This window comes from Centropristis striata, chromosome 18 (assembly GCF_030273125.1).
Source record: "Centropristis striata isolate RG_2023a ecotype Rhode Island chromosome 18, C.striata_1.0, whole genome shotgun sequence".
Lineage (NCBI taxonomy): Eukaryota > Metazoa > Chordata > Actinopteri > Perciformes > Serranidae > Centropristis > Centropristis striata.
This window is the reverse complement of record NC_081534.1, coordinates 27,164,535-27,188,510: the sequence shown is the minus strand read 5'-3', so window position 1 is coordinate 27,188,510 and position 23,976 is coordinate 27,164,535. Positions and strand designations below refer to the sequence as shown.

Here is a 23,976-nt window from a genome sequence, read left to right as displayed (position 1 = left end):
AAGACAAAATCTCATTTCCGATTCAGCGCAGCAGTTTATGAACATGAGTATCTTATTTTCTTTTGTTTTGGAGAGCTGTATTCATGCATTCAGAGTTTCTCAGGCCTGTTTATGTGTTTTACCAGCAGATGCATACACAAGCAGACCTTTTTCAAAGACATATCAGTGCTTTTTCGGGAAGAAAACAGTATTTTCACAAGTACATGTGGTTTAAGTGATTGAGTGTGTGTGTGTGTTACTGTGACACACAGAGTGGAGCGAGGCAGCTGCATCTCCTGTGATATATTAGGATCTGGCTCTCGGTTGTAGCCAAACTCACCCTGCAATCTGCCACTGATTCTCTTTGGATCTTCATGTGTATGTATAATTATTCCCCCCCTCTCTCTTTGCTTTGGGCAATGAATCTTGAAGGACCTGAGCTGCATGTTTTAGCCAAATGTGCTATTTAATTTAAGATGCTTAAAGTTTCTGCACAAGGGAGTTAGTTTCCTTTTAAGAGAAGTGGATTAATTCTGGGCTAGGCTGCTTTTTATTCATCACAAAATTGTCAGCGGGCCATGCTGCAGAGCTTCACAAGGGAAGGAGAGGGGGTGGTTTGATTTTAAAAACTAACTAACTAACATGTTATTGATTCACAAAGGTTGAGCTCTGCTTACCAACAAGTAGGGTTGTCAAAATTATCGATACTCAAAAAAGTATCGATACTAAATCGTTGTATCCGGATACGATACTCATTTTCAAAAGTATCGAGTATCTGAAGCTTATTATCATAGTATAAAATCAGAATTAAAAGATTATATATATATTTTTAAATCATGTTAATCCTCAATGAAGAGTTTTAAATCAAGTCAAATATGTAAGATCACTTCAGAGACAAAAAACTGCTGAGTGCAAATACATAAAGTGCCTGGAATACATGTGCAAATTAGTTTTAGTCATAGGAATAAAGTGCATAGATCTGAGTTAAAGTTTCTAAATGTTGAAAATGGTTGCAAATATAATATATAAAAAGGTAAAATGAGGATAACATCTATTTTTTTACTTTTTTAAACTAAATATATTAAATGTAGGGTTGTCAAAAGTATCAATACTAAAAAAGTATCGATACTAAAACGTTGTATCCGGATATATTTTCAAAAGTATCGAGTATCTGAAGCTTGTTATCATAGTTGCAGTTTCTTTTTGCACAACTGTGGTTCTGTTAATTTAAAAAAAAAAAAAAATTGTATTATTAATTCAAACAAAACACAACATAAGTCACCAATGGACAAACACAGTAAAAAAGAAAAAAAAGAAAAAGAAAAAGAACAACAACAACAAAATCACAAAACCAACCTACATAAATAAATAAAACAACAATAATAAATAAGAACTTTAACACAATTAAATAACATAAAAACTAAAACTAGACATAAACAAACATCAAACATACAGTATATGAATAAACTTAATAACCTAAGAGAAAATATTCTGTTCTGTTAATTTTTACATGTTGCATTTTTCTTGTTAATAGAAATATTTCTGTTAAATTTTGGGGTCTTATCCTTGTGGTATCGAAAATGGTATCGAGTATCGAATATTTTCTTGAGTATCGGTATTGAGTTGAAAATATTAGTATGGTGACAACCCTACCAACAAGTATGTTTTTGGGGGATGGTTATTGAGGAGGAGAGCAGGGTAAACTCCAACTCAAACAGAGACAGAGGAGCACTTATGAATGCAAATGAGAGGAAATAAAATGGGAGGTAAGTGATGGGGCTGGGCCCCTCCTCCGCCTGCTCCTCTCCACCTCCCCCGGGTATCGTTCTGACAAGGTCAACACCACCATCAAGCATTCCCGGCTGACAGCCAAACACTAAGCGCTGCCTATTGTTCTCCGCTGGGTCGCAGTAACCCCCATCTACTCTCTGAGATCACTCCACACAACTGTTCCTCTGCAGCAGCAGCAAAAGAAAGTTTGCAAAAAGGGTGAAAAAGTTAAAATGTGCATAAAAAAGTTCACTTTTTCAATACTTTGGAGTCCATGAAAGCACCAGCACATTACGTCTTCATGACGTCACGAAGGATTGGCTTAAACTACAATCTTGTTTTTGATTGATGGTGACAGTAAAAAGAAGATATTTATTATATTTAGTATAAAAAAGTAAAAAAAAATAGATGTTATCCCCATTTTACCTTTTAATACATTATATTTTGCAACCATTTTCAACATTTAGAAACTTTAACTCACATATGATCTATGCACTTTATTCCTATGACTAAAACTAATTTGCACATATATTCCAGGCACTTTATGTATTTGCACTCAGCAGTTTTTTGTCTCCATGTGAAGTGATCTTACATGAACGTAATTTGAAAAATATAGATATTATTTTTTTAATCTGATTTTAATTTTTTTTTTAATTGTTTCTTTTGGGCTCAAAATGTTGATCCAGTGAATGAAAACTGAAAAAATAACTATCAGATCATAACGGTGAGGTTGTGCTGAAAAAATTATTAAATTATTATTATTAAATTAACACCGGCATGGTAAAGATTTTTTAAGTGGCCGAATGAAAAGTATTTAAATAACCGACAAAATATCCCAAGACTCCAAAAAAAGTGTCTCCAATGCAGGTTTGCACACATTTGTTGTGGTGTAAAATCTTAAATAGGTGTTTTAATAAAGTATTTTTTTCATTTAAGATACTTTGTTCACTCAAAGTCACCAATCAGAATCATGTCTGATGGTTAAAAACTGACCTCAGACCAGTTTAAACCTAAAACTACTCTGACAACCACCAGCTTCTGTAGAACTTAAAGCTGCAACAGTGATAAACTAAGTGGCCCATTCTGTTTTAAAGTATGATAATAAAAGTGGTTAATCATAGGTCTGATCACATCTGGTAAAAAAGTTCCTCAAACATACTCAATATATAGTCAATTTAAGAAAGTAGAGTTTCTTTGTGCACGTTGGTACAAAAAGTTCTGCAGTAAATTACTGTTAAATTTAAAAAAAAATAAAATGGAATCTTGAAATCTCAGCACGATCTATGTGGACTGAAGAAGCAATTAATTTAATCATATTCTTGTGCCAAAAAGTTTAATTTGTATTTGAATAATTTTTAACTTTAATAATAAAATATCACTTCCACTGATTAATTGTTATGAAAATGATCACAGTCCTAAAATATCTTTTTTTTTTTTCATCCAGTCCTACTAGGAATGTAATGCTGCAGGGATTTTTTAAAACAAGATAATGAGTTATAGCAATATTTTTTGTGAATCAGCTCAGGAATACTAACAGAATTTCAGTTTAACTTTTTCCAATAATTAACCAAAATCACAACCCCTTAACCAAAGAGTTTTAATTGCCTGAACCTAATTATAAGTTGCAGGAAATTATGTTTATTCATCCCAACCTCCGGCTGAGAATTGTGCGTGGTAGGAGAATATGACAGGAGCAAACTTCTTTTAATGTCAATAAAATCAGAAATCAGGTAGAAATTACATTACTTCCACTAGTATATTCATGAGATACGTTTTATGTTTTATTAAAGGATCCCCATTAGCTTATGCCATGGCAGTTTGCTAGTCATCCTGGGGTCCACATTCCAACAAGTAATACTCAACAGTCTTACAACAACTTTAACAGTAAAAATACATTCAAAAATACATTAGAAAAGTGCAGCACAAAATACATAACAAAAGTGAGGCACATAGTGCATTTGATCAGAAAACAAATAAAATACAAAAAAACCAATACAGCTTTAACCAGTATCATTGATTGTAATCCTGGACATCATGAATCCAGGCAAACATTGCGTCCTTTCAACCAAAATAAACAAAAAAAATAAAAATAAACCCCCAAAAATAAAATAAACCCAACACCTGACATTAACCACTGACAAAGTACATCTTTACTTTCTTTTTGAAGGATATTTTGCTTTTTTATATACTTGGATATCAAGTGGTAATTCATTCCATATTTTACTCGCTCTATAAAGCACTGTTCTTTTCAGAGAATTAGTTCTTGGATAAGCTTGCACAATATCACCCTTGTCTGGCTTTCTGGTATTATGTTTATGCACAGTATTACAAAAAACTGTGTTCTCAGTGTTGCTCAGAACAAACAAGGTTGTTGTTGTTGTTGTTGTGGTGTTGTAGACGTTTAATCTGTTATCGCCAGTCTGAATATTTGATTTATGACCCTCTTACTGCTCTCCACTTGCAGGCTTATACGTCGGACTGAGACATTTATCATCATCAGCATCTTTTATAGTAAACATTAAAGCAGCTTTAATGTCGTTGCATGTCATTACTCGCTATTTCACAGCAATAATAAAAGCAATAATGTTGTATTTCTGCACAGAGTCGGTAGTAAGGGAGCATATATCTGCACAGACTGATCCAGGAGCCTCTCTCTCAAAGTTAAAGTGCTCTTCATGCTCTCCAGTTCACAGCAGCATAAGCAGCTTCTTCTTCTTGCATCCTGCTATTTGTTGAGCTGAACTATACGAGCTTTGAGCTTCCACGAATGTCAGCGGTCTCTCTGAATGTCACAGCCTGAATAAATGCTCCTCCACCCGCTCTTATAACAAGATAATGAGATAATAGCACTTGTCTGTGAGAGGAGCGCTGAAGGGTGCTGACAGCGGGGAAAAAGAAAAATGACACTCCAGTAATAAAAGATGGAAAAAGGTCAAGGGGAGGAGAACAAAAGAAACAAAGGAGGGCAGAAATTGGTTTTCTGAATGTATAGTTCTGTTCTGCAGGTGCGTCAAATCTCTCCGTGGTGGATTCTCGTTTCTTATCATGTCTTGTTGTTTTTTTAAATTTCCTTTTCATCTGCATGGTTTTCTCATGTTCCTGTGTTCCTCTTTTGTTCCAAATCCCCTCAGTGGCTCACTTCCTGCAGGGCACACTTGTCACATTTCTACAGTGTTACACACAGTTTTATGGGCTTTACTGTAGGTTGACGCATCGTGACTGGAGCCAAATTTAGACCTGGATATTGTGACGGCCGACTATTCAGGCTTCGTATGAAGAGATGTCAGATGAACGGGTATTTTATAACTCTCGTTCAAACAGTTTTTCCCTTTTTATTCTTGTTCTCTGAGCATTTTCTTGAAGAAACCAGTTGAAACTGAACTTGAAAAGCATGCAATACGAACAAGTAATGCTGGATTTTGCAATATGACCCTTAAATCTGCATTGACAAAAGGACAAACCGAAGCAACAACAGCAACAAAAAGCCGTTTGGTGATTAAACTACAAAGCATTGCTTTGTGGCTGGAGGAAAACTCCACTGAGGGACAATTTGAAAACAATTATATTTCACTGTAAACTAAACAGCTGTCACAGGATGGAGACTTTGCTTTTTTTTTTTTTTGAGTTAACAAATAAATAATAAGCTTCTGTCGATCGATGATGAAATCTATTTAAACAGCTGTTCTGTTAATTGCAGCTGATTAATTGGAGCACATGAGCAGTTTGGTGCCTCTGGTGGAAACATATTTTAGCATCAGGACAGTCTGAATATCTGCAAATTCATGTCAAACAGTTATAATCAGATTTTTGTGTGGCATCAAGCAATAAGTCAAATTTAATTTGTGGAAATATGCAGCAGCATATGGTGATTGTATAGTTTAATATGATATATGTAGTTCAGCTCAGGAAAAAATAATCCAGCAAATATTAACAGTAAACCAAAAGGTTACTGAATGCTACTTGAAGTTGCAGGAGTTTTTTTTTTTTAAATAACACCTGATGAGCATTTACATGAGATATAAAACAAATTAATGATTCAACATGTTAAGTTTTGCAGCCCTACAGATCAAAGCTGCTTGTTGTTGCAGACAGGTCTATTGTATTTCCTGTAAAGCATCAAATCTGAGTGTCTAGTTGGCAGCCATAGACTCCAAATTGCATTTAAATAGTAGCTTGTGTTGTTATGTACTGAACATAATTTTGCCTTGATTATATTTGCAGGCAGTTTTTGCATGCATTAGTGCAGCTATTCTCAACCTTGGGGTCGGTACCCCAATTGGGGTCGCGAGATGATTTCTGGGGGTCGCCAAATCATTTTGGAAGTCAGCTCTGTCTCCACTGTGTTAAAGTGTTCATGTGTTAATGTGTTTTAGTCTTTTTTGGTAATTTAATGTCTTTTTCTGGTCATTTTGTGTCTTTTTTTGGTCATTTCATGTCTTTCTTTGGTCATTTTGTGTCTTTTTTTGGTCATTTTGTGTCTCTTTTGGTCATTTTGTTCCATTATTTGGTCAATTTGTGTCTTTTTGTGGTCATTTCTTGCCATTTTGTGTCAATTTGAGTCCTTTTTTGCTTCATTTTATGTAATTTTTTGATCATTCTGTGACTGTTTTTGATCATTTTGTGTCATTTTGTGGTCAATTTGATTCTTTTTGGGGTAATTTTGTGTCTTTTCTGACAAATCCCAAAGTATCAAGTTATTACTTTCCAAGGAGTCTCTGGCTTGAAGCTGACTGTTACACACTCAGGAGGTCAGAATGGACCTTTAAACTTATAGCAAAGGACTTAGATTAAAAGTAACAATAAAATATAAAGTGAGCGGGGGTCGCGGACAACATGCATGTTAAATTGGGGGTCACGACTCAAAAAGGTTGAGAACTACTGCATTAGTGTACCACTCTTATCTTTGGTTACGGTTACACATTGTGTCTCGTGCTTCAAGTCTCTCTAGACACTAAACACCAGTAATGGAATGTAACTAAGTAAATGTAACATTTACTCAAATACTATATTTAAGTGCAATTTTGAGGTACTTTACTTGAGTTTTTCCATTTTCCATATAGTCATTTAGCATATGCTTTTATCCTAAGTGACTTACAGAAAAAGGGAAAGAATCAAGGTATAGTGCAATAAGAGCCATTAGTGCAACAATAAGTGCTGGTGAGGATTCTTTAAGTAGAGTTGTGATGTGGTGCTAGGAGAGAAGATGCTCTCTGAAGAGCTGAAGGTCTTCAGGAGGTTTTTAAAGGTAGAGAGGGACGCCCCTGCTCTGGGAGGAACTGGTAGTGTGTTCCACCAACGGGGCCCAAAGAGTTTGGTTTGCCTTGGACGAATGGGTGGCAGAGCCAGGCGCCGTTTTATGTAACTTTATACTTCTACTCCACTACATTTTGCGGCAAATTCGGTACTTTTTCCTCTTAAGATTTAACAAAAAAACTTTTTTATTTTATTAAAAAATATATCATTAGGGCGTTCCTGGTGGCACACCTGGTAGAGCACGTACCACAGAGGCCCAGTCCTCGTACGCGGGCGGCCCGGGTTCGAATCCGGCTCGGAGCCCTTTCCCACATGTCTTCCCCTCTGTCTCCCCCTTTCAATCTCAAAATCTCTCCTATCAATAAAGCTACAAAATGCCCAAAAAAATATCTTAAAAAAAATATATATATCATTAAATATTTATTAAAAAGTATATTAAGTAGTCAGAATGAGCTCTATCTTTACATAATTAAAACACAGTTTGCATAAATGCATCAATAAAAGTAATCCAATAATATATTTAGAATATATAAAACAATCTGTGTGGGTCCATGCCGCAGAACGAGTACTTTTACTTACTTTACTATACCTTAAGTTCATTCTTTTGAATGCAGCACTTTTACTTGTAGTGGAGTAATTTCACAGTGTGGTATTAGTACTTTTACTGAAGTTGATATTACTTCACCTTAACATTTGAGAACCTTAAACCAATAAAAAATGTTGATATTTTTCTTGCACATTTTTGCAAAAGCATATATTTCTGCAGAAAGCACAATGAATATATTGTGAGTATATATAAACATCACTTCTAAGAGACAGGGCTGTACCTGCATATGCAGCTTAATTGGGGATTATTTATGCTCTTTTGTGGTGTTTGACAGCTGTTTTCTGTTGTATTTATGTGTTTAATTCTGCCTCTTTGTCCTGTTTTTTCGACTTGAAAAGAGACTTTAAAGCCACTGAGACCGAGTTAGATAAAGAAGAAAGAAAACAGTCACTACCGAATAAATCCCCTCAGAATGCATGCTGGGATAGACAACCCACTAGCTGGTTAAAAAAAAAAAAAAAATCAATGAATGAACAAAGGAGGTGTACTATAGGAAATGAGGGCGCAGACATGCAGCCAGGTGGGTGGATGCAGCTCAGATCTCCGACCTGATGATCAGCGCTGCAGTTAAATTAATGTAGAAGCAGACAAGAGGAGGGGACGAGCCAGCAGGGCCCTCGTATGGCACATCCGTCAGCCCCTTGTTAGCATCTTGGCACACACACACACACACACACACACACACAGGGCAGACAGCTTGCTGGGCCAGATGGCCTCGTGGTGAGGAGCAGCGAGAAGCTCCACAGAAGGGTTGGTTTGATTCATGAACCATGACCTCCACACGTCCCTCCTCCTCCTCCTCGCGGCTCCGGACAGCACGTGCACAGAGGAGGGATGGACAGAGATAAGATCAGCCTGTGTGTGTGTGTGTGTGTGTGTGTGTGTGTGATTGTGTGTGTGTGTGTGTGTGTGTGTGATTGTGTGTGTGTGTGTGTGTGTGTGTGTGTGTATGCTGTGGGGGTGGATTGGTTATTGTGGAGAGGGGATTATACATACAGCACATTGTATGTTTGCACAGAACGGATTTACTTACAAACACAACCAGAGGAATAATAGCGACAATTTTCTGCATTGTTTTAGCAATACTGTTAATTATTCTTAAATCCTATTTATTATTTTTGTTATTTTAACCTTTATTTAAGCCGGGAAACGTCTCTTAAGAATCTATATTACAAGAGCGTACTGTCCTGGCCAAGACAGGCAGCAGCACAATTATCAGACCTAAACAATTTTGAACATAAATTAATAAGAAAAGGAATCAGAAAACAATAAGGGATCAAATTCTATTCTCTCTATTATAATTGTTATATTCTGATTTACATGGCTGCCCATAAAGTTGGAATAAAATATTTTTTAACCTCTTTCCATGAAATCAATGTGACAGTGTGATTTATTCTTGACAGATAAAGTGTATATAATCAATCTTTTCCAAGCATATCACAATAAAAATGAAACCACAATTATAATATATATATGTAGATATTTTTTTTTTTTACATGTAAGATCTTTTAATTCAACTCAGCTTTACTCAGCTTTATTTGTAAAGCACTTTAAAACAACCACAGCCGCAACAAAGTGCTGTACATAAACAAACAGAACAAGAACAATAAAATTAATGAAATAGGAATAAACACTAAAATGAATAGTTTCATTGCTTTTATATTTTATATTAAAAGTTTCATGCGTTTTGGGGTATGTTCAGGCAGTGAAAAATGCAATAATTTGGGACCAATTAAAATAAAAAGAATAATCATTCGAAATACAATAGGGACCTCTCAGGTCGTTGCCTGCTCGGGCCCTAAAAAGCAAAGTACTTCAAAGTATCCAGTCCTAAAAAACATAGAATAATTGACTTTAATGTTTGTCTGCAGGGAAGGAAGGGTTTATTATATAGAGCACATTAAATAAATTGGGACATTATATCTGTTCCTTCTAATCAATGAAAGAGAGTTTCATATCTAATGTTTTAAGTGCTACTTAAACATTCATTAATAATTAATAATTATCTTTTTGAGCACATTGTCACTGTTTTTAGAGAGACGACTTTTTGTTGGTTTGTTGAAAGTGTGTGTGTATGTGCGTGCGTGCGTGTGTGTGTGTGTGTTCAGATAAAGAGGAGCAGGTGGATAATGTGGGTGTGGCGACAGTGGAGCAGATTCATCACAGCTTGGCGTGTGTGGACCAGTGTGTGTGTTTCCTTTGTCCTGTCTTCTCTTTTTTAGCAGTGGCTGATGCACACACACACACACACACACACACACACACACACACACACACACACACACACACACGGACCCTCTCACTTAGCAGTGGGTTGTGTATTTGATTGGAATGGCAGCATCATGATCAGAGGAGTCTCTACCGCCCTAAATTCTCATTGTGTCCTATACCGATCGCCCACTAGAAGACTTTAAAAAGACTTTAAACAGTTGGACACCCTCTCACATCTTAAGAACATTTTGCAGAGGCTGGGGAATTATTTCCACGACTACAACTAGATTCCTTTTAAGGTTTTTTCTCATTCTGCAGCTGGTGGAAATATAAAGCCAGACTCCCTTTGAGAAATATGACTTTTTGACAATTCCTTGTGTGTCTGCAAAAACACACAACTCTAGAAACACAAGATAAAAGACGTCATACATTGACAGTATTCTTGTTAATTCTGCATCAATATAATCCAGTTTGAACTTTACTTTTTGGATTTTGCCGCCTCAACTCACTAACAGCCACCTTTTTTACTTCTAATGTGACTTTGTGAGGTATAGAAGATGATTTTAGCTTCATGCATTGTGTTAAATATCTTGTTATAAACTGGTGATCATGATTTCTTCACACCTTTAATACATCTTAAGGGCTATACCACAAAACCACACAATTAAACTTGAAAATATGCCATGAAAACAAGAAATATTACAAACAAATGCATGAAAACACAACACATATTTTAAAAAAAAGTCACTGGTTTAAAAACCTTTACTGAAATAATCTGTGATTTATTATGAGAGTGTAATCAAAGCAAAGATGCATCATTTACTTTCAGTTAAGGACTTTTATTTTGCATGTTATGACTTTAAGACTTTTAAATGCCAGTTAAAATATGCAGAGAAGGAGCACAGACTTTAAACACATTAATTACCAGCTTCAGTATTTAATCTGTCGCTGCAGGACTGAGATATATTCCACATCAGCTGTTTGTTCGCTGTCGTTTTCAGCGCTGTTGCTCGCCTTTCAACATGCAAATGATCTTTACACTATAAACAGCTGTTGATAGTGATAGAGAGAATATTTCAGATCATAAATATATTCCCCCCCCTGTGGCTGTCCTATGGAAATTAGGTAGAAAATTGGGGGCAGTGCTCTATTTAACGGAGAGTAAATAGACACAATTTAGTGAGGATCAAAGAGTGTCAAACGCATTAGTTTCACTACTCAGATTAAACCAGTTGCTCACGAAATGTTTGGTTTATACTAATTTAATATATGTCGTTTATTGAGGTGAAATTGCAACACTTTTATTTATAAAATATGTAATGATTTTAAGGTTTTTTTCAAGTTTTGGTGTAAATGTTATGGATTTTTAGCTCTTTAATGAGAACTAAATGTCCATGATTTGTTTTTATATTAACCCTCTGGAGTCTCCAAAAGCACCAAATCCAGACTTCTTCATGACATCCAGACTAGAAAACAAAGCAGCGTGGAGCCCTACTGTAAATTTACCTCTAAAGTTCTGGCTGTAAACTCCATGAGGCCAGTAACTCTCCTCTTTTATGTTATATTTGCAACCTTTGTTCACATTTGCAACATTTAATTTCTTTATTGAGCATGATAGTGTTTTGAAAGTTAAAAAAAAAAGATTCAAAATCACATTTTATGTTGGACTAAAGGACTAAAAAAAGACACAAAATGACCAAAAAAAGACACAAAATTACCCAAAAAGACACAAAATGACCCTAAAAGACACAAAATGACCAAAGAAGACATAAAATGACCGAAAAAGATACAAAATTAAAAGACAGAATGACAAAAATGACAGAAAATGACCAAAAAATACATAAAATGACCAAAAAAGATACAAAATGAAAAGACAGAATGACAAAAAAAGACACAAAATGACCAAAAAAGACACAGAATGACCAAAAAAACAAAACACAGAAGACACAAAATGACTAAAAAAAAGCACAAAATGACCAAAAAAAGACAAAAAATAACTAAAAAAGACACAACAACAGATACAAATTGACCAAAAAAAGACAGAAAAAAGACAGAAAAAGACAAAGACAAAATGACCTACAAAGACACGAAAAGACATGAAAAGGATTCAAAAATAGACAAAATAGCCCAAGACTCCATAGAGTTAATTCTTGCTAGTTTGTTTAATTGCATTTCATGGCAGTTGCTATAAAGAGAGTAACAAGTGACAGGATTCACTTTATAATCCAGATTATAATCTAATCTAGATTATAATATTAATCCCTCTTGTTAAAACACTGCAGAGTCTCGGTTTATAATAGGGGTCCCTGTGACTTTGCTCTGGGCGAGGATCAGACGTAATCTGAGCATCGAGGGGGAAACGTTCTGCAGGGTCAGATTATTACATAACTGTCTGAGAGAAGCCTCGGGGGTCACTGGTCTGGGTTGGACTGGTTTTTCCTCGAAGGAGACGAGCCTTGATTGAGCCTTATTCACGCAGTGTTACAGTAATATCGGATGCATACATTATATTGTTTGGAGGTGACAACAAACTGTTTTTTACGCAGATTTTCAGTTTTTTTCAAGAGAGATGCAGGCAGTGTTTTTTTTTTTTATCACAATTTTATCAGTTTTATCTATATATTATTGTTTATATAATAATTGTTTATTTTAATTCTAATACTTGTATACATGTAGTCATATATATATATATATATATATATATATATATATATATATATATATATATATATATATATTTCTGTAAAAAAAAAAGTTTATAATGTCCCATTATATTAATTTACAGATTTCAACTTCCATTTTATGGTTAATATTTGTAATGAAAGTCAAGATTTTTATGGCATTTGCACCTAATGTAGCAAAAGAACAACAACAATAAGGACCCTGTACAATAATACAGTACATTTCTGGAAAAAATGCTTAATACTTAATTCAGCTTAATGACACGATTTGAGTCATTTTGTTTGTTAAAGTTTCACTTTAATATAAAATCTTCTACTGAAAAGTAACTCATAGAGATGAAACAGGTCTATTAGAGGAATCTGTTTGAAATGTGCTATATAAATACAATTAGATTAATTGATTGAGTATATATAGTGTCATGTTCAGGAGCAAGTTTTACATTTTAATTTACTATCTGGCAATCAGAAAATCTACTGGCATATTTCCCTCCATAGTCAAATGTGCTCTGCCTCAGTTTCATCATGACCTGTAATATAAACTTCTGCTCAGGGATTCAGATCAGTGGCTCGGCTCATTTCCTCTGTTCCAGCTCTAGGTCGGCTTAGAAAACGTCCAGGGTCACAGTGGATCGTTCCTCTGGCCTCCAGCTCTGCAGAACCACTGGCCCGGCTGTCTCCACGGTTACGGACTTGATGTTAGGACTGACCTTAGAGGGATCTGTAGCAATGTCCACTAATGGTTCATAATGCTTTGTGGATATGATCAATTACATCTACAGCCTCATGTGATTCATGGGATGTTTCCTCTGCTCTGTTAGAATTCACATTGACTGACAAGGAAACAAAACAAATCAAAAATAATAGTTTAACCTGGAGAATTACAGTTTGATTTAGTGGTGACTGATGGATCATTTGACTCATTGACTTTCAGGGGGCTGCTTTTCTAAATGAAGTGTTGAAAAATCGCTTTATTTAGAGTTTTATTTGTGACAATCATGTTGTTGAAGCTTCTGACATTGTTTGTAAGAATTTCATTGGACTGAAAATGTATATTTTTCTTTTTTTCCTTACAAACTAAATATTAATACTTTCCAGAGTATTTAAGATGGTTGAAGTCTGACTTTTATGTATATTTGATGTATTTTAATTGCTTCTTTTTATTTGTTCCTGTGTGTCTCTGCAGTGCCAGATCTCCCAGGCTCTGAACGGCGTCTCAGACAAAGCTAAAGATGCCAAGGAGTTCCTGGTCCAACTCAAGAACATGCTGCAGCAGATACAGGTAACACCACTGTTCACAACACCTGTACACATTTCTTTATTTTCAGCAAACTGAACAGAACTAGATTAAATGTCATTGGATGACAAGATGGTTTGAAAGAAATTGCATCATCTGTGACAAATCCTGGGTGTACTGGAAATATTTAACAGCATAATAGAAGAAGAAGAAAAAAAAGATGCAAATATTCCCAGTAAAATTAGCCTCAATAACCCAGAATGCATTGCAGCTATGCAGATAATCTTGCTTTGTTAGATCTCTATGGTGGTCTGCAGAAGCTGAAGCACACAAGTTGAATGAAAACTCAATGGACTTCTTATTAACCCAATAAGATTACATTTGGGAGAACTTTGAAGTATTTTACTGCCATACTTACTAATTCAAAGCATCAAAGCAGGTAGTGTGATGACATAGCAGATGTGACAAAATGAAATAAAGCATGCATACTAAAAAAATGTGTTTGTTTGGTGAAACAGCCTCTGCAGGAAAAAATAAAAATTTTATGAATGTCATTTTCCTGCAGAAACAGCATACTATAAAGAGAGCCACTGTTCCAGTCAGTGTGCAGATGTTCAGTAGGTGGAACTGGGACACACCTCTTAATTTTGCTTAGCCACCATTTCTGAAAGTGGTTGTTTCAAAGCCTGGGGATTTTTACAGTCCACCGTCTGGCTGTGCAAGATTGTGCCAGAACTGATATCCATGTCTGATCAGTTACCTCCACATGCAGAGGTCTTTACATAATTTACATCACCACTGATGTTTTTCTAGACGAAATCCATTTTTGCTTTGGGGGATGCTTGTAATGGGTCATAAGCTCCAAATAAATCAGTCACAGAGACACATTTGGACTCCTGACGCCGTGCAGCAGGGAGGCAAATCCACTGATTCACCAAACTAAAACAAACCATATCAGCCAACAGTCTGCAGAGGGTGTTTATCTGTGTTTGTGTGTCTTTTCCCTGTGGACGCCATTGCTGTGCAGTTGATCTCTCTCACAGCATCTGCCAGTCATACACACACACACACACACACACATTCTTGTACTTCTATCTTTGTGAGGACCCTCATTGTAACAGTGAATTCCCTAGCAAGGTTATAATAGTTTTGGATTTTTCATTAGTTTTAGTTTGAATTGGGTTGTGAATTTTTGTTTTCAAATTCAGTTCATTTTAATTAGTTTTTAGAGTGTGTTTGTTAGTTATAGTTTAGTATTTATTTTTTTAAATTCTTTAATTATTATTTTTAGTTTTTTCTAATGTGGTATTTGTTGGGTGGGAGATTAAAAGAGGTCACGGTAAATTTTGCCTTTATTTCGTTTTATTATCCATCTTCATTATGTATGAAAAAAGTTCACAAAGACGAAAATGAAGGACATTTTCATTATAATTTTAGTTAGTTTTTTAACCACATAATACAGTTTCAGTTAATTATCTTTTTTTAAACTCTCATTTTAATTTTTATTTCAGTTAACGAAAATGTTTTTTAAATTCTAGTTTTCATTATTTCGTTTCGTTTATAGTTAACTATAATAACCTTGTTCTCTAGCCCCTAAACCTGACCTTCACCATCACAACTAAATGCTCAACCCTAACCCTAACACATGGTTACCTTTACATAAACCTAATTGTAACCTTTAACCCTTAAAACAAAGTCTGAAATCTCAGACAAGCCTTTAAAGAAGTGAGGAGCGGCCAAAATATCCTCACTTTTCATAAATGTCCTCACTCTGTTGGTTAAAAACATGTTCCGGTCCTCAAGTACAAGAACACACACACACACACACACACACTGTTTGCACTGTCATATCTTGTCTCTGTGAACAGGCATTAGGAGTTCTTATTGCAAAATGAAGAGGATTTGCATTTAAATAAAAAAATAAAACTCTTAGCCCTACTCTGCTCAGTCTGAAAGGAGAGAGAGAGAGATGGATGGATAAAGAGAAAGAAAAGTGGAGTGAGGGAGTGGGATCATCCTCTTATAGATGTGAACTGTGTCTCTGAGGGGAGGAAGCGTGATTGGAAATCACTACTAACTTAGACCTCAGCTCCTCATCATGTGGATCTATAGAGAGATACAAATGCCCCTCTGGGTCCTTCTTATGGTAACTGTCCAACAACTGCTGCAACTGCACGCAAACATACTGGACCTTTTCTAATCTGACACTTTTATGGTTGAGGTTTGGTAAACTGCTTGTACAAATATTGCTTCATATTGACAGTGTCTGACTCTGCCTGTGTCCTGCACTGTAAAAAAAAATAAAAATGAAAGAAAAAGTAAAAAATCTGGCAGCAAAAGTTGCCCAAACACTTACTGTCAAATACCACACATTTTATTTTAAGGATAATTTATTTAGACATAAGAATAATATACAGTAAATATGCAGTGCCCGTATGAAGTATGTATTCGTCTGCAACTCCATAAAACACTTACTTTTCATAAGGTACGCACACGATCCAGCACATAACCATTGAACATTGATATTCGCTGGAAACTATTCTAATATTATTAAAAAATCAAACCTTGTAGCGCACTTTAAAACTCCTAAAGATAGGTAGGCTAAATAGACTTACAGACGAGATGAGTCAGGGTGGAAATCCAGAGTGAATTGTGTTACTGACCAGGTGTAGGCCTATCACACAATGGGGCGGAGCTCCCCTAAAAGGCGTCCCATCGGAAACAGTGCAATGCTGCAACACGTCCTATGTTAATAATGATATTTTGAAAAATGAATTCAAAAATCTTCAAAATCGAGGATGCGCACCTTCGTGCCATGCACAAGCCACATACGAGATCTGAGGTCAGTCTGACTAACGGTCAGAGAGATATGCCCTGGACACACACACACACACACACACACACACACACACACACTTCTTGCTTTTATATATAGATACAAATAGTTGTTTTTGCTGCCAGACTTTTTACCCTTTTTTTTTTGTTACACTTCTTTACATTCAATTTTTACTGTAAAAAAAATGTTGTTTTAATTTTACATTCAGCAATATGATGTGTATTTTTGTATTTTTTATATAGAATTCACTGAATTTTAACTGTGTCAGCGTTGGTTTTCTCCAAGTCCTCCAGCTTCCTCCCATCACTTTAAAATTGACTCCAGTCCCTAGCGGCCTGAGTTGGGTTAAGCTGTTCATGATGATGAATGAACGTCTCAATTGGCTGTTGCAGCTGTCAGTCAGTCTTGTAAATGTCAAACGGATGAGACAAAGTACAGTAAGAGGAGCTGCCAGGAGCCTTTCTGTCTGCTAAATGGGAGAATTATGGAGTTAGAGTTGCCTGTGACAGTGATGGAAATAAATGGTGGATAAAACAGGAACTGTGTGGCTTACACTGCTTATAATATGATGGCACTTATGAAGACATCACAGCAGTGAACTGATGACAGGAAGGAAGCAAATAACAACTGTGTCTCCCGCATTAACTCTACAGAGGCTGGGGCTATTTAGTCCATTTTTGAATCCTTTTCATCCTGCCTGTATACACCGCTTAAAACATGTTTAAATGCCATGTTGGTATTTTTTTTTCAGTACAACCTCACCTATATGACCTAATAATAATTGATTTTTTATTCTGACTTACTGGATCAACGTTTTGAACCAAAAAGAAACAAAGAAAAACCAACATAAATGTGATCTTGTGATTGTGTGTGATCCTGTCATCCAACTCTGGTTTTTACTCTAGTGTGACTCGGTTTTTGGTCATTTTGTGTATTTATTAATCATTTTGTGTCTTTTTTTGTCTGTTTGTGTCTTTTGTTGTGTCTTTTTTAGTTATTTTGTGTCTTTTTTTAGTTATTTTGTTTCTTTTTTTAGTCATTTTGTGTCTTTTTTGTGTCTTTTTTGTGTCTTTTTTTAGTCATTTTCTGTATTTATGTGACTTTTGTGTCTTTTTTTAATCATTTTGTGTCATTTTGTGTCTGTTTGTGTCTTTTTTTTGGTCATTTTGTGTCTTTTTTGGTCATTTTGTGTCTTTTCTACTTTGTTTTTACGTCTGGATGTGATGAAGAAGTCATGCTTTGGCGCTTTTGGCGACTCCAGAGGGTCCAGCTTCTCTATGCAGATTCAGAGCAAAATCCACAACTAATGCACTAATTAAAATACTGAAATGCCCATGATGTTTAAATAACATGTGCAACTATAATTTCTGGGTAATCTTGGTGTCCACATACATTTGGCCATGTCCTGTATGTGTACTGTGTTTTTATTATTAATGATAGGGATACATGTCTCAAGAGAAAATAGTAGCAGTTGTAGAAAAAGATGGAAAATATCATCATTATTCTTTCTCTGTGCACTCTATTGAAATAATTAACACTGTATACTAATATTTGTGCAACAGAAACAAAAATAGACTGAGATCTGTTTGGTAAAATTAACATATCAGTAACAAACACAAAGCCGTGCTGCTGAATGAAGAAAAATAAGCCAACAGATCTATTTTTAGTCACGGTGTTGATTTATTAATTATTTCTAACTGAGAGCCCGTAATGAGGATGACTTAGGACAGTTTAAATTAGTTTTATTATGGCAATGATGTCACATAGGATCTGACAACTTCTGCTTGTGTTTGTGCAGGAGAACGGCGTGGAGTTCGAGGCGTGCCTCGTGGCGCAGTGCGACTCTCTGATCGAGGCGCTCACCAGACAGAAAGCCAAACTGCTCACCAAAGTCACCAAGGAGAAGGAGTACAAGCTGAAGGTGAGAGTGGAGATCTGTTAGTTTGTGTCCGTGTGTCGCTGCTTGTCCACCAAAGTTATAATAGTTTCGGATTTTTCATTAGTTTTAGTTTTAATTTTGTTGTGAATTTTTGTCTTCGAATTCAGTTAGTTTTAGTGAGTTTTTAGAGTGAGTTTTCTAGTTTTAGTTTAGTTTTCATTAGTTTTAGTGTTTTTGTAATGGGCTATGTGTTGGGTGCCAGATTCAAAGAGGTCATAATACATTTTGCCTTCATTTCCTTTGGTTTATCATCTCAGCCCCAAAAGGTTATTAACTCTTACAGTTCAGGGTGTTTTGAATTTTGGTTGGAGTGTAGACATCCCAGTCTCAGTAAACATATTTACCATGTGTTGCATGTTGAAATAGAAACACTGAATTATGAATGAAAAAACAAACAAAAACGAAAACGAAGGTCATTTTCACTATAATTTTAGTTAGTTTTGTAACCACACAATACAGTTTCAGTTATCGTTTTTTTAAAAACTCTAGTTTTTATTTTTATTTCAGTTTCAATTCTAGTTTTCGTTATTTCGTTAGTTTTCGTTAACTATAATAACCTTGTTGTCCACACGAACTTTCAGCGAACTTTTCAATTTACACGTTATCAGTCCTGCAAACAGCTCTCATCTCTCTTCATCTGATCATTTGTTTACTGATGAAAGAAATCCACTTTCCTTCCTTCCTTTCATGCCTAAAGCCAGCAGCGTATTTGGGGCGATTTGATTTTAAGAAGTTATATTGAATCTGGCTTCCTGCCTTTGTCTTTTGATCTGCTCTCACCAGTCACAATGCAATTATGAGCAGTACCTGTTTCTCTTTTTCTACGTGTATATCAGCAGCAGCATTATCATGTGTTGATGATAAAAACAACAACAACAACAACAACCCTGAAACTATTCTAAAAATCTTGGCCATTACTCTGTAGATTGAGGATAAAATCTAAGCAGTTATTTTAAGCTTCTGAAAACCTGGTTTCAAATATAAAAATGTTTTCTTTAACATTAAATGTGTGTCAAACTAAAACGACAATCAACTTAGAAATAAACATTCTCAATGCAAATATCTAATAGGCCAAATCACATGGAAGCAACTCAGTGCATTTAGACATGTAGACATGGTGAAGATGAGCTGCTGGAGTTCAGAGTGAGCATCAGAATGAGGAAAAAAAGCGATATAAGGCTACGTTTACATGATGACGGTCTGAACAGAAGACGCAAAAGTGGCGTCGCGTCTTCACTTTTTATTCCGCGTTTAGATGATCGTTTCAGGTGGAAATCTGCTGCATACGTTGACACAAAAGTGTGTGAATGTGATTGGGTATGCAGCCAGGCGGCATCACTTAAAGCGATAAGAGCATCTTTGGGCATGCAGAAGTTTTCACGCCACACATTTTCATCAGCTACTCCTTCCACAAAGTTCTCCACCATCACTAGATCTCCCAGGTCTCGTTCACAGCCGTCTGGCTCGCCTCCGACCAACTGGTTCATCCAAAATGTGATAGAGGTAATTCCAGATCCTTCTCTGTTCACTAATACTATCTCTACATATCCTGTACATTTGGTGGAAAGACTCCTGTAAGTTTATTAGAGCTGCCAGAGCAGCTTGAAGGTCCGACGCATGGAAATAATCCCACGTTTGTTTATTTTCCTGTACTGGAGCATGTATGTGACGTAAACACATACGTGACGTGAGCAGATCAGATCAGAGTTTTGCGTCTTGTGAGTGTAGACGGACACGCTACGGCGGAGCGTATTTAACTTTTCCACTTTGGAAGGTGGTTTCAGATTTTTGAGTTTTTAAGCCCCAAAAACGCTGTCACCGTCTAAACGAAAGGCACTTCCGATAAAATATTTTGTCGTTTTTACCTGCAAGCATCCTCATGTAATCGGGGCCTTAGTGACTTTGAACGTGACATGGTTGTTGGTCTGAAGCAGAAGGACACACTGCCACTTTATTATGTACACCTTGCTAGCTGATGAAGTTATTACTGTCTCAATTTCGGCTGTATAAAAATAAAAATAGAGTGGTGTTGAAGTTACTACAGACAACAGCATATCCTGACTAAACATTTTCAAGCATGCTTGAGTGGCCATTTTTCCATCACCCAGCAATGTTTTGTCCTAAGCTAATGTAACTGACTCACTCTTCAACTCAATTGTTTGTGAAGTGGCGTAATGTTTTCTGGTCTCTGCTAGGTTTGCAAGTAAATGGTTACTATGGTCGGGCAAAGAAAAGTACAGAAGAGGACTAGGGGGAGGTAGGAGAGAAAAATAATACGAGGAGAGGAAAAAAATGCATTTTGCACTTTGAGAAAAAAGTCAAAATACTGAGAATAAAGTTAACTTTTTGAGTTGAAATCAGGTTGTAGCTTGCAGTCTACCTGACTGTTCGGATAGAAAACAATGTTCCTCTGATGACTCTTTTGACAACAAAACAACAAAAACAATACATAAACAAGCAAAAATTTGTTCCAAAAATTCCCCTGGAAATACTGTTTATTGCCCTAGGTGCCGTCAGAGAGAATTTTTTTGGCCCTGTAATTATTATTTCAATCATCTATATAAATTCTACAAAGAAATACGAATTCAGTGCTTTTACTTTGAAACAGCAGTTTTTCATGTAGTGCATTATTTAGTGATTGTTTGTTATTATGTGTCCTCAGTTTTGTCTGTAAATTGAATCATTTGTTCCAAGTAATATTCACTAAACCAGTTCATTGGCTTAATTAGTTGATATTTCCAAGTAAAATGTAATTGAGGGACATCAGTGAATCTGCAATTTACTTGTGTATTTTGATTTTAAAAAATAAGTGGTTCTATTAAATAAATATTTAATACTTAGAAACAGCCTGAGTAATTACAAACACTTTCTGTGTGGAAAAACTTGCCGAGCTTTTTTAAAGTAAATGTCACTCCATTTGTTTCAGTGCAGTGAGCTTGTTGCTTATAGTGAGAAGCTGATTAGAAAAATATGTTTTCATTCTCATCTGCGATCCTCTCCTCCATAAATCCACCGCTGGGGTTTTCCTAAGTCCTCGTGTATCACATGGACGCCTGCCCGGCCTCAACGTGCCCGCCGACCGACTGACCGTCTGGCGGGTGGCGGGGGAGGAGGCGGCGTGTTTGGGCGGAAGCCCCGAGGACAGCTGTTGTCATTATCTGCAGGCTGGGGATTGAGATAGAGCCAGAGGGCAAAGAGCTGCAGGCTGCAGCCACGCTCCAAACCAGAGAAGAATAGCTGCCGATAAAGATTTTTACATGAATAAATATTTAGGACATTGTTTTCCTTTGACTGATAAAATTACATGCTCGCTCTTATTCGTGTAAGAAAAGAGACAAACAATGGCTAACACGCTTTGGCCAGACACCAAAATGTCTGAGTGAAAATAAAGCAGCTGATTATGCATAAATCTTTGTTTATCAGGCTTCCAGTGTTGATTATGATTCCCAAGAAATTAAAGATTTGGCAGAGAGACAGATATGAAATGGATAAAAACCATAAAGGAGTAAACAATACAAGGAGGGATTTATATTAATTATGATAAACCAAAGTGCTTTACATGGAAAAACTACATAAAATCCATTTACAACCACAATAAAATTTGATGTTTAATGTTCTTATATGGATTGGCTTTATTGGAACTTTATTATTTTGACATATATCGCATGCAAGTGGTTTGTTTGGAACATGTTCCTTATCCAAAGGGAGGGTCAAAAAGGACAATGGATGTTGTGTGTTGTACAAATTGTAACCCTCTTAAAGGCAAATTTGTGTTGTTTTTTTTAATTTGGGCTCTATATATAATATCTACTTTGCTTTTCTTCAATGAAATTTGTCAAATAAAAGAACAAAATTTTGCCCAAAATAAGATTAAAAGCAAACAAACAAACAGTACAGTGGAAATGTACAGTAAAATTAACAAAAACACACATAAAACATGTTAGAACCTATAAATAAAATATAAACTCTTGGGCGGAAATATGACAATAGAGATCGTCAAACAATAGAAAAATCTCTATCGTACACAGTTGCCCACAATGTTGGATTTAATGTTGTTTTCCGACACAATCCTGTTAAATGTGGTTTCATTTTCATTGTGACATGTTTGTAAGAGATTGATTAATAAAGTTTTGAGAAGATATACACTTTATCTGTCAATAATAAATCACATTGTCACAATCATTTCATGGAAAGAGGTAAAAAAATATGTTATTACAGCTTTATGAGCAACCATGTATATATTATTATACAGGGCCGGCTCTAGCCTAACTGTGTTAAGCTAGCGTTGCTTTATTTCAACCTAGCTAGCAAGTTAATACAAATGAAACGTCTTCACACAAAACGGCATTTAAAAAAAGATTGGGACTTCTTCTCCTCCTCCTCTTTTCTTCTCTTTGACGGCCGTTTCGTCTTGCAAGATATATCAAAACATAACGTGTCTGTTACTTGACGTGTCCTGACCTCTGTGACAGCGATCTGACCGTCTAAAGGGGGGCAAGGCAATGACCACACGTCACGTGACTCAGCACCACAAGTGAGAAAATGTCATTGCTTATCTGTTTCTTTATTATGTAAATATTTATTATTTTCAAGACAGAACATGGAAGGAGGGCCACAATGGGCATCAAAAGTTATTATTGTTTTTGGGTTTTTTTGTCCCTCGAGGGAGACTGGCGGCGCCCCTCCAGCAGACGGCGCTCTAGGCGACCGCCTATGTCGCCTATGTCGCCTATGCCGAGAATATATATTATATTTTTATCACCATGCTGAAAAAACAGTGGTTGAACAGTGTTGCAGCAATATTTCTATTTTTTGGGGAAAGCTTTAGGTTCTGATTCCTGAGAAAACTTCCTACGTTTCATTTGTGGAGTATTTAATTCACACAGGAGTATACCAATGTAGGCTTTACTGTGTGGGTTTCTCACAGACTCTCTCATATATTGTAATATATATCATCATCCAGCTATGAAATTACCAATATAGGGCTAGAACATTCTGGCCCCAGCTGTCAATCATCTTACATTATTAACAGGTGATTTAAAAGATCTCCTTGATCCTGTGAAGCTCAGATCTCTGGGCTGGTAGCTCCAGATCTGAGGGTCCGGTCACCTTTAGACCGGAGCCAGGACTCTGCAGCAGCAGATGAAGATCTGAGGCTGAGCTCCGGCTTGGAGGAGAGCAGCAGCATCACTCAGCAGCCAGTCCCTCAAGAGCTTTGAATATCACCAGTAAAATCCTAACGTCAACTCTAAAATGAACTCTCTGAAGCCGAGCATACGAGTTGGAAGCACAAGATTGTTTCCTGGCGAACCCTGAACAAAGTGAAATCCAAAAAACAAGATGCTGCGATGATATAAAACTATGTTTGACCTTAAAAATATGGAATGGGATGTATGAAGAATTAAAACAATGTTTAAACATTAAACACTTCAAAATCAAATATAAAGAGCATGTCTTCACATGATA

General features: G+C 36.1%; 1 protein-coding gene across 1 annotated transcript in view; it reads left to right on the top strand.

The window, feature by feature from the left end:
- The window catches only part of LOC131990919 (E3 ubiquitin-protein ligase TRIM9), a 77,560-nt gene that overhangs the window by 18,912 nt on the left and 34,672 nt on the right, over window positions 1-23,976 (top strand). Inside the window, exons 2-3 of the mRNA XM_059356147.1 lie at window positions 13,685-13,780; window positions 18,370-18,492. Of these exons, the coding sequence (XP_059212130.1) occupies window positions 13,685-13,780; window positions 18,370-18,492 (219 nt within the window). The remainder of the gene's footprint in view (window positions 1-13,684; window positions 13,781-18,369; window positions 18,493-23,976) is intronic.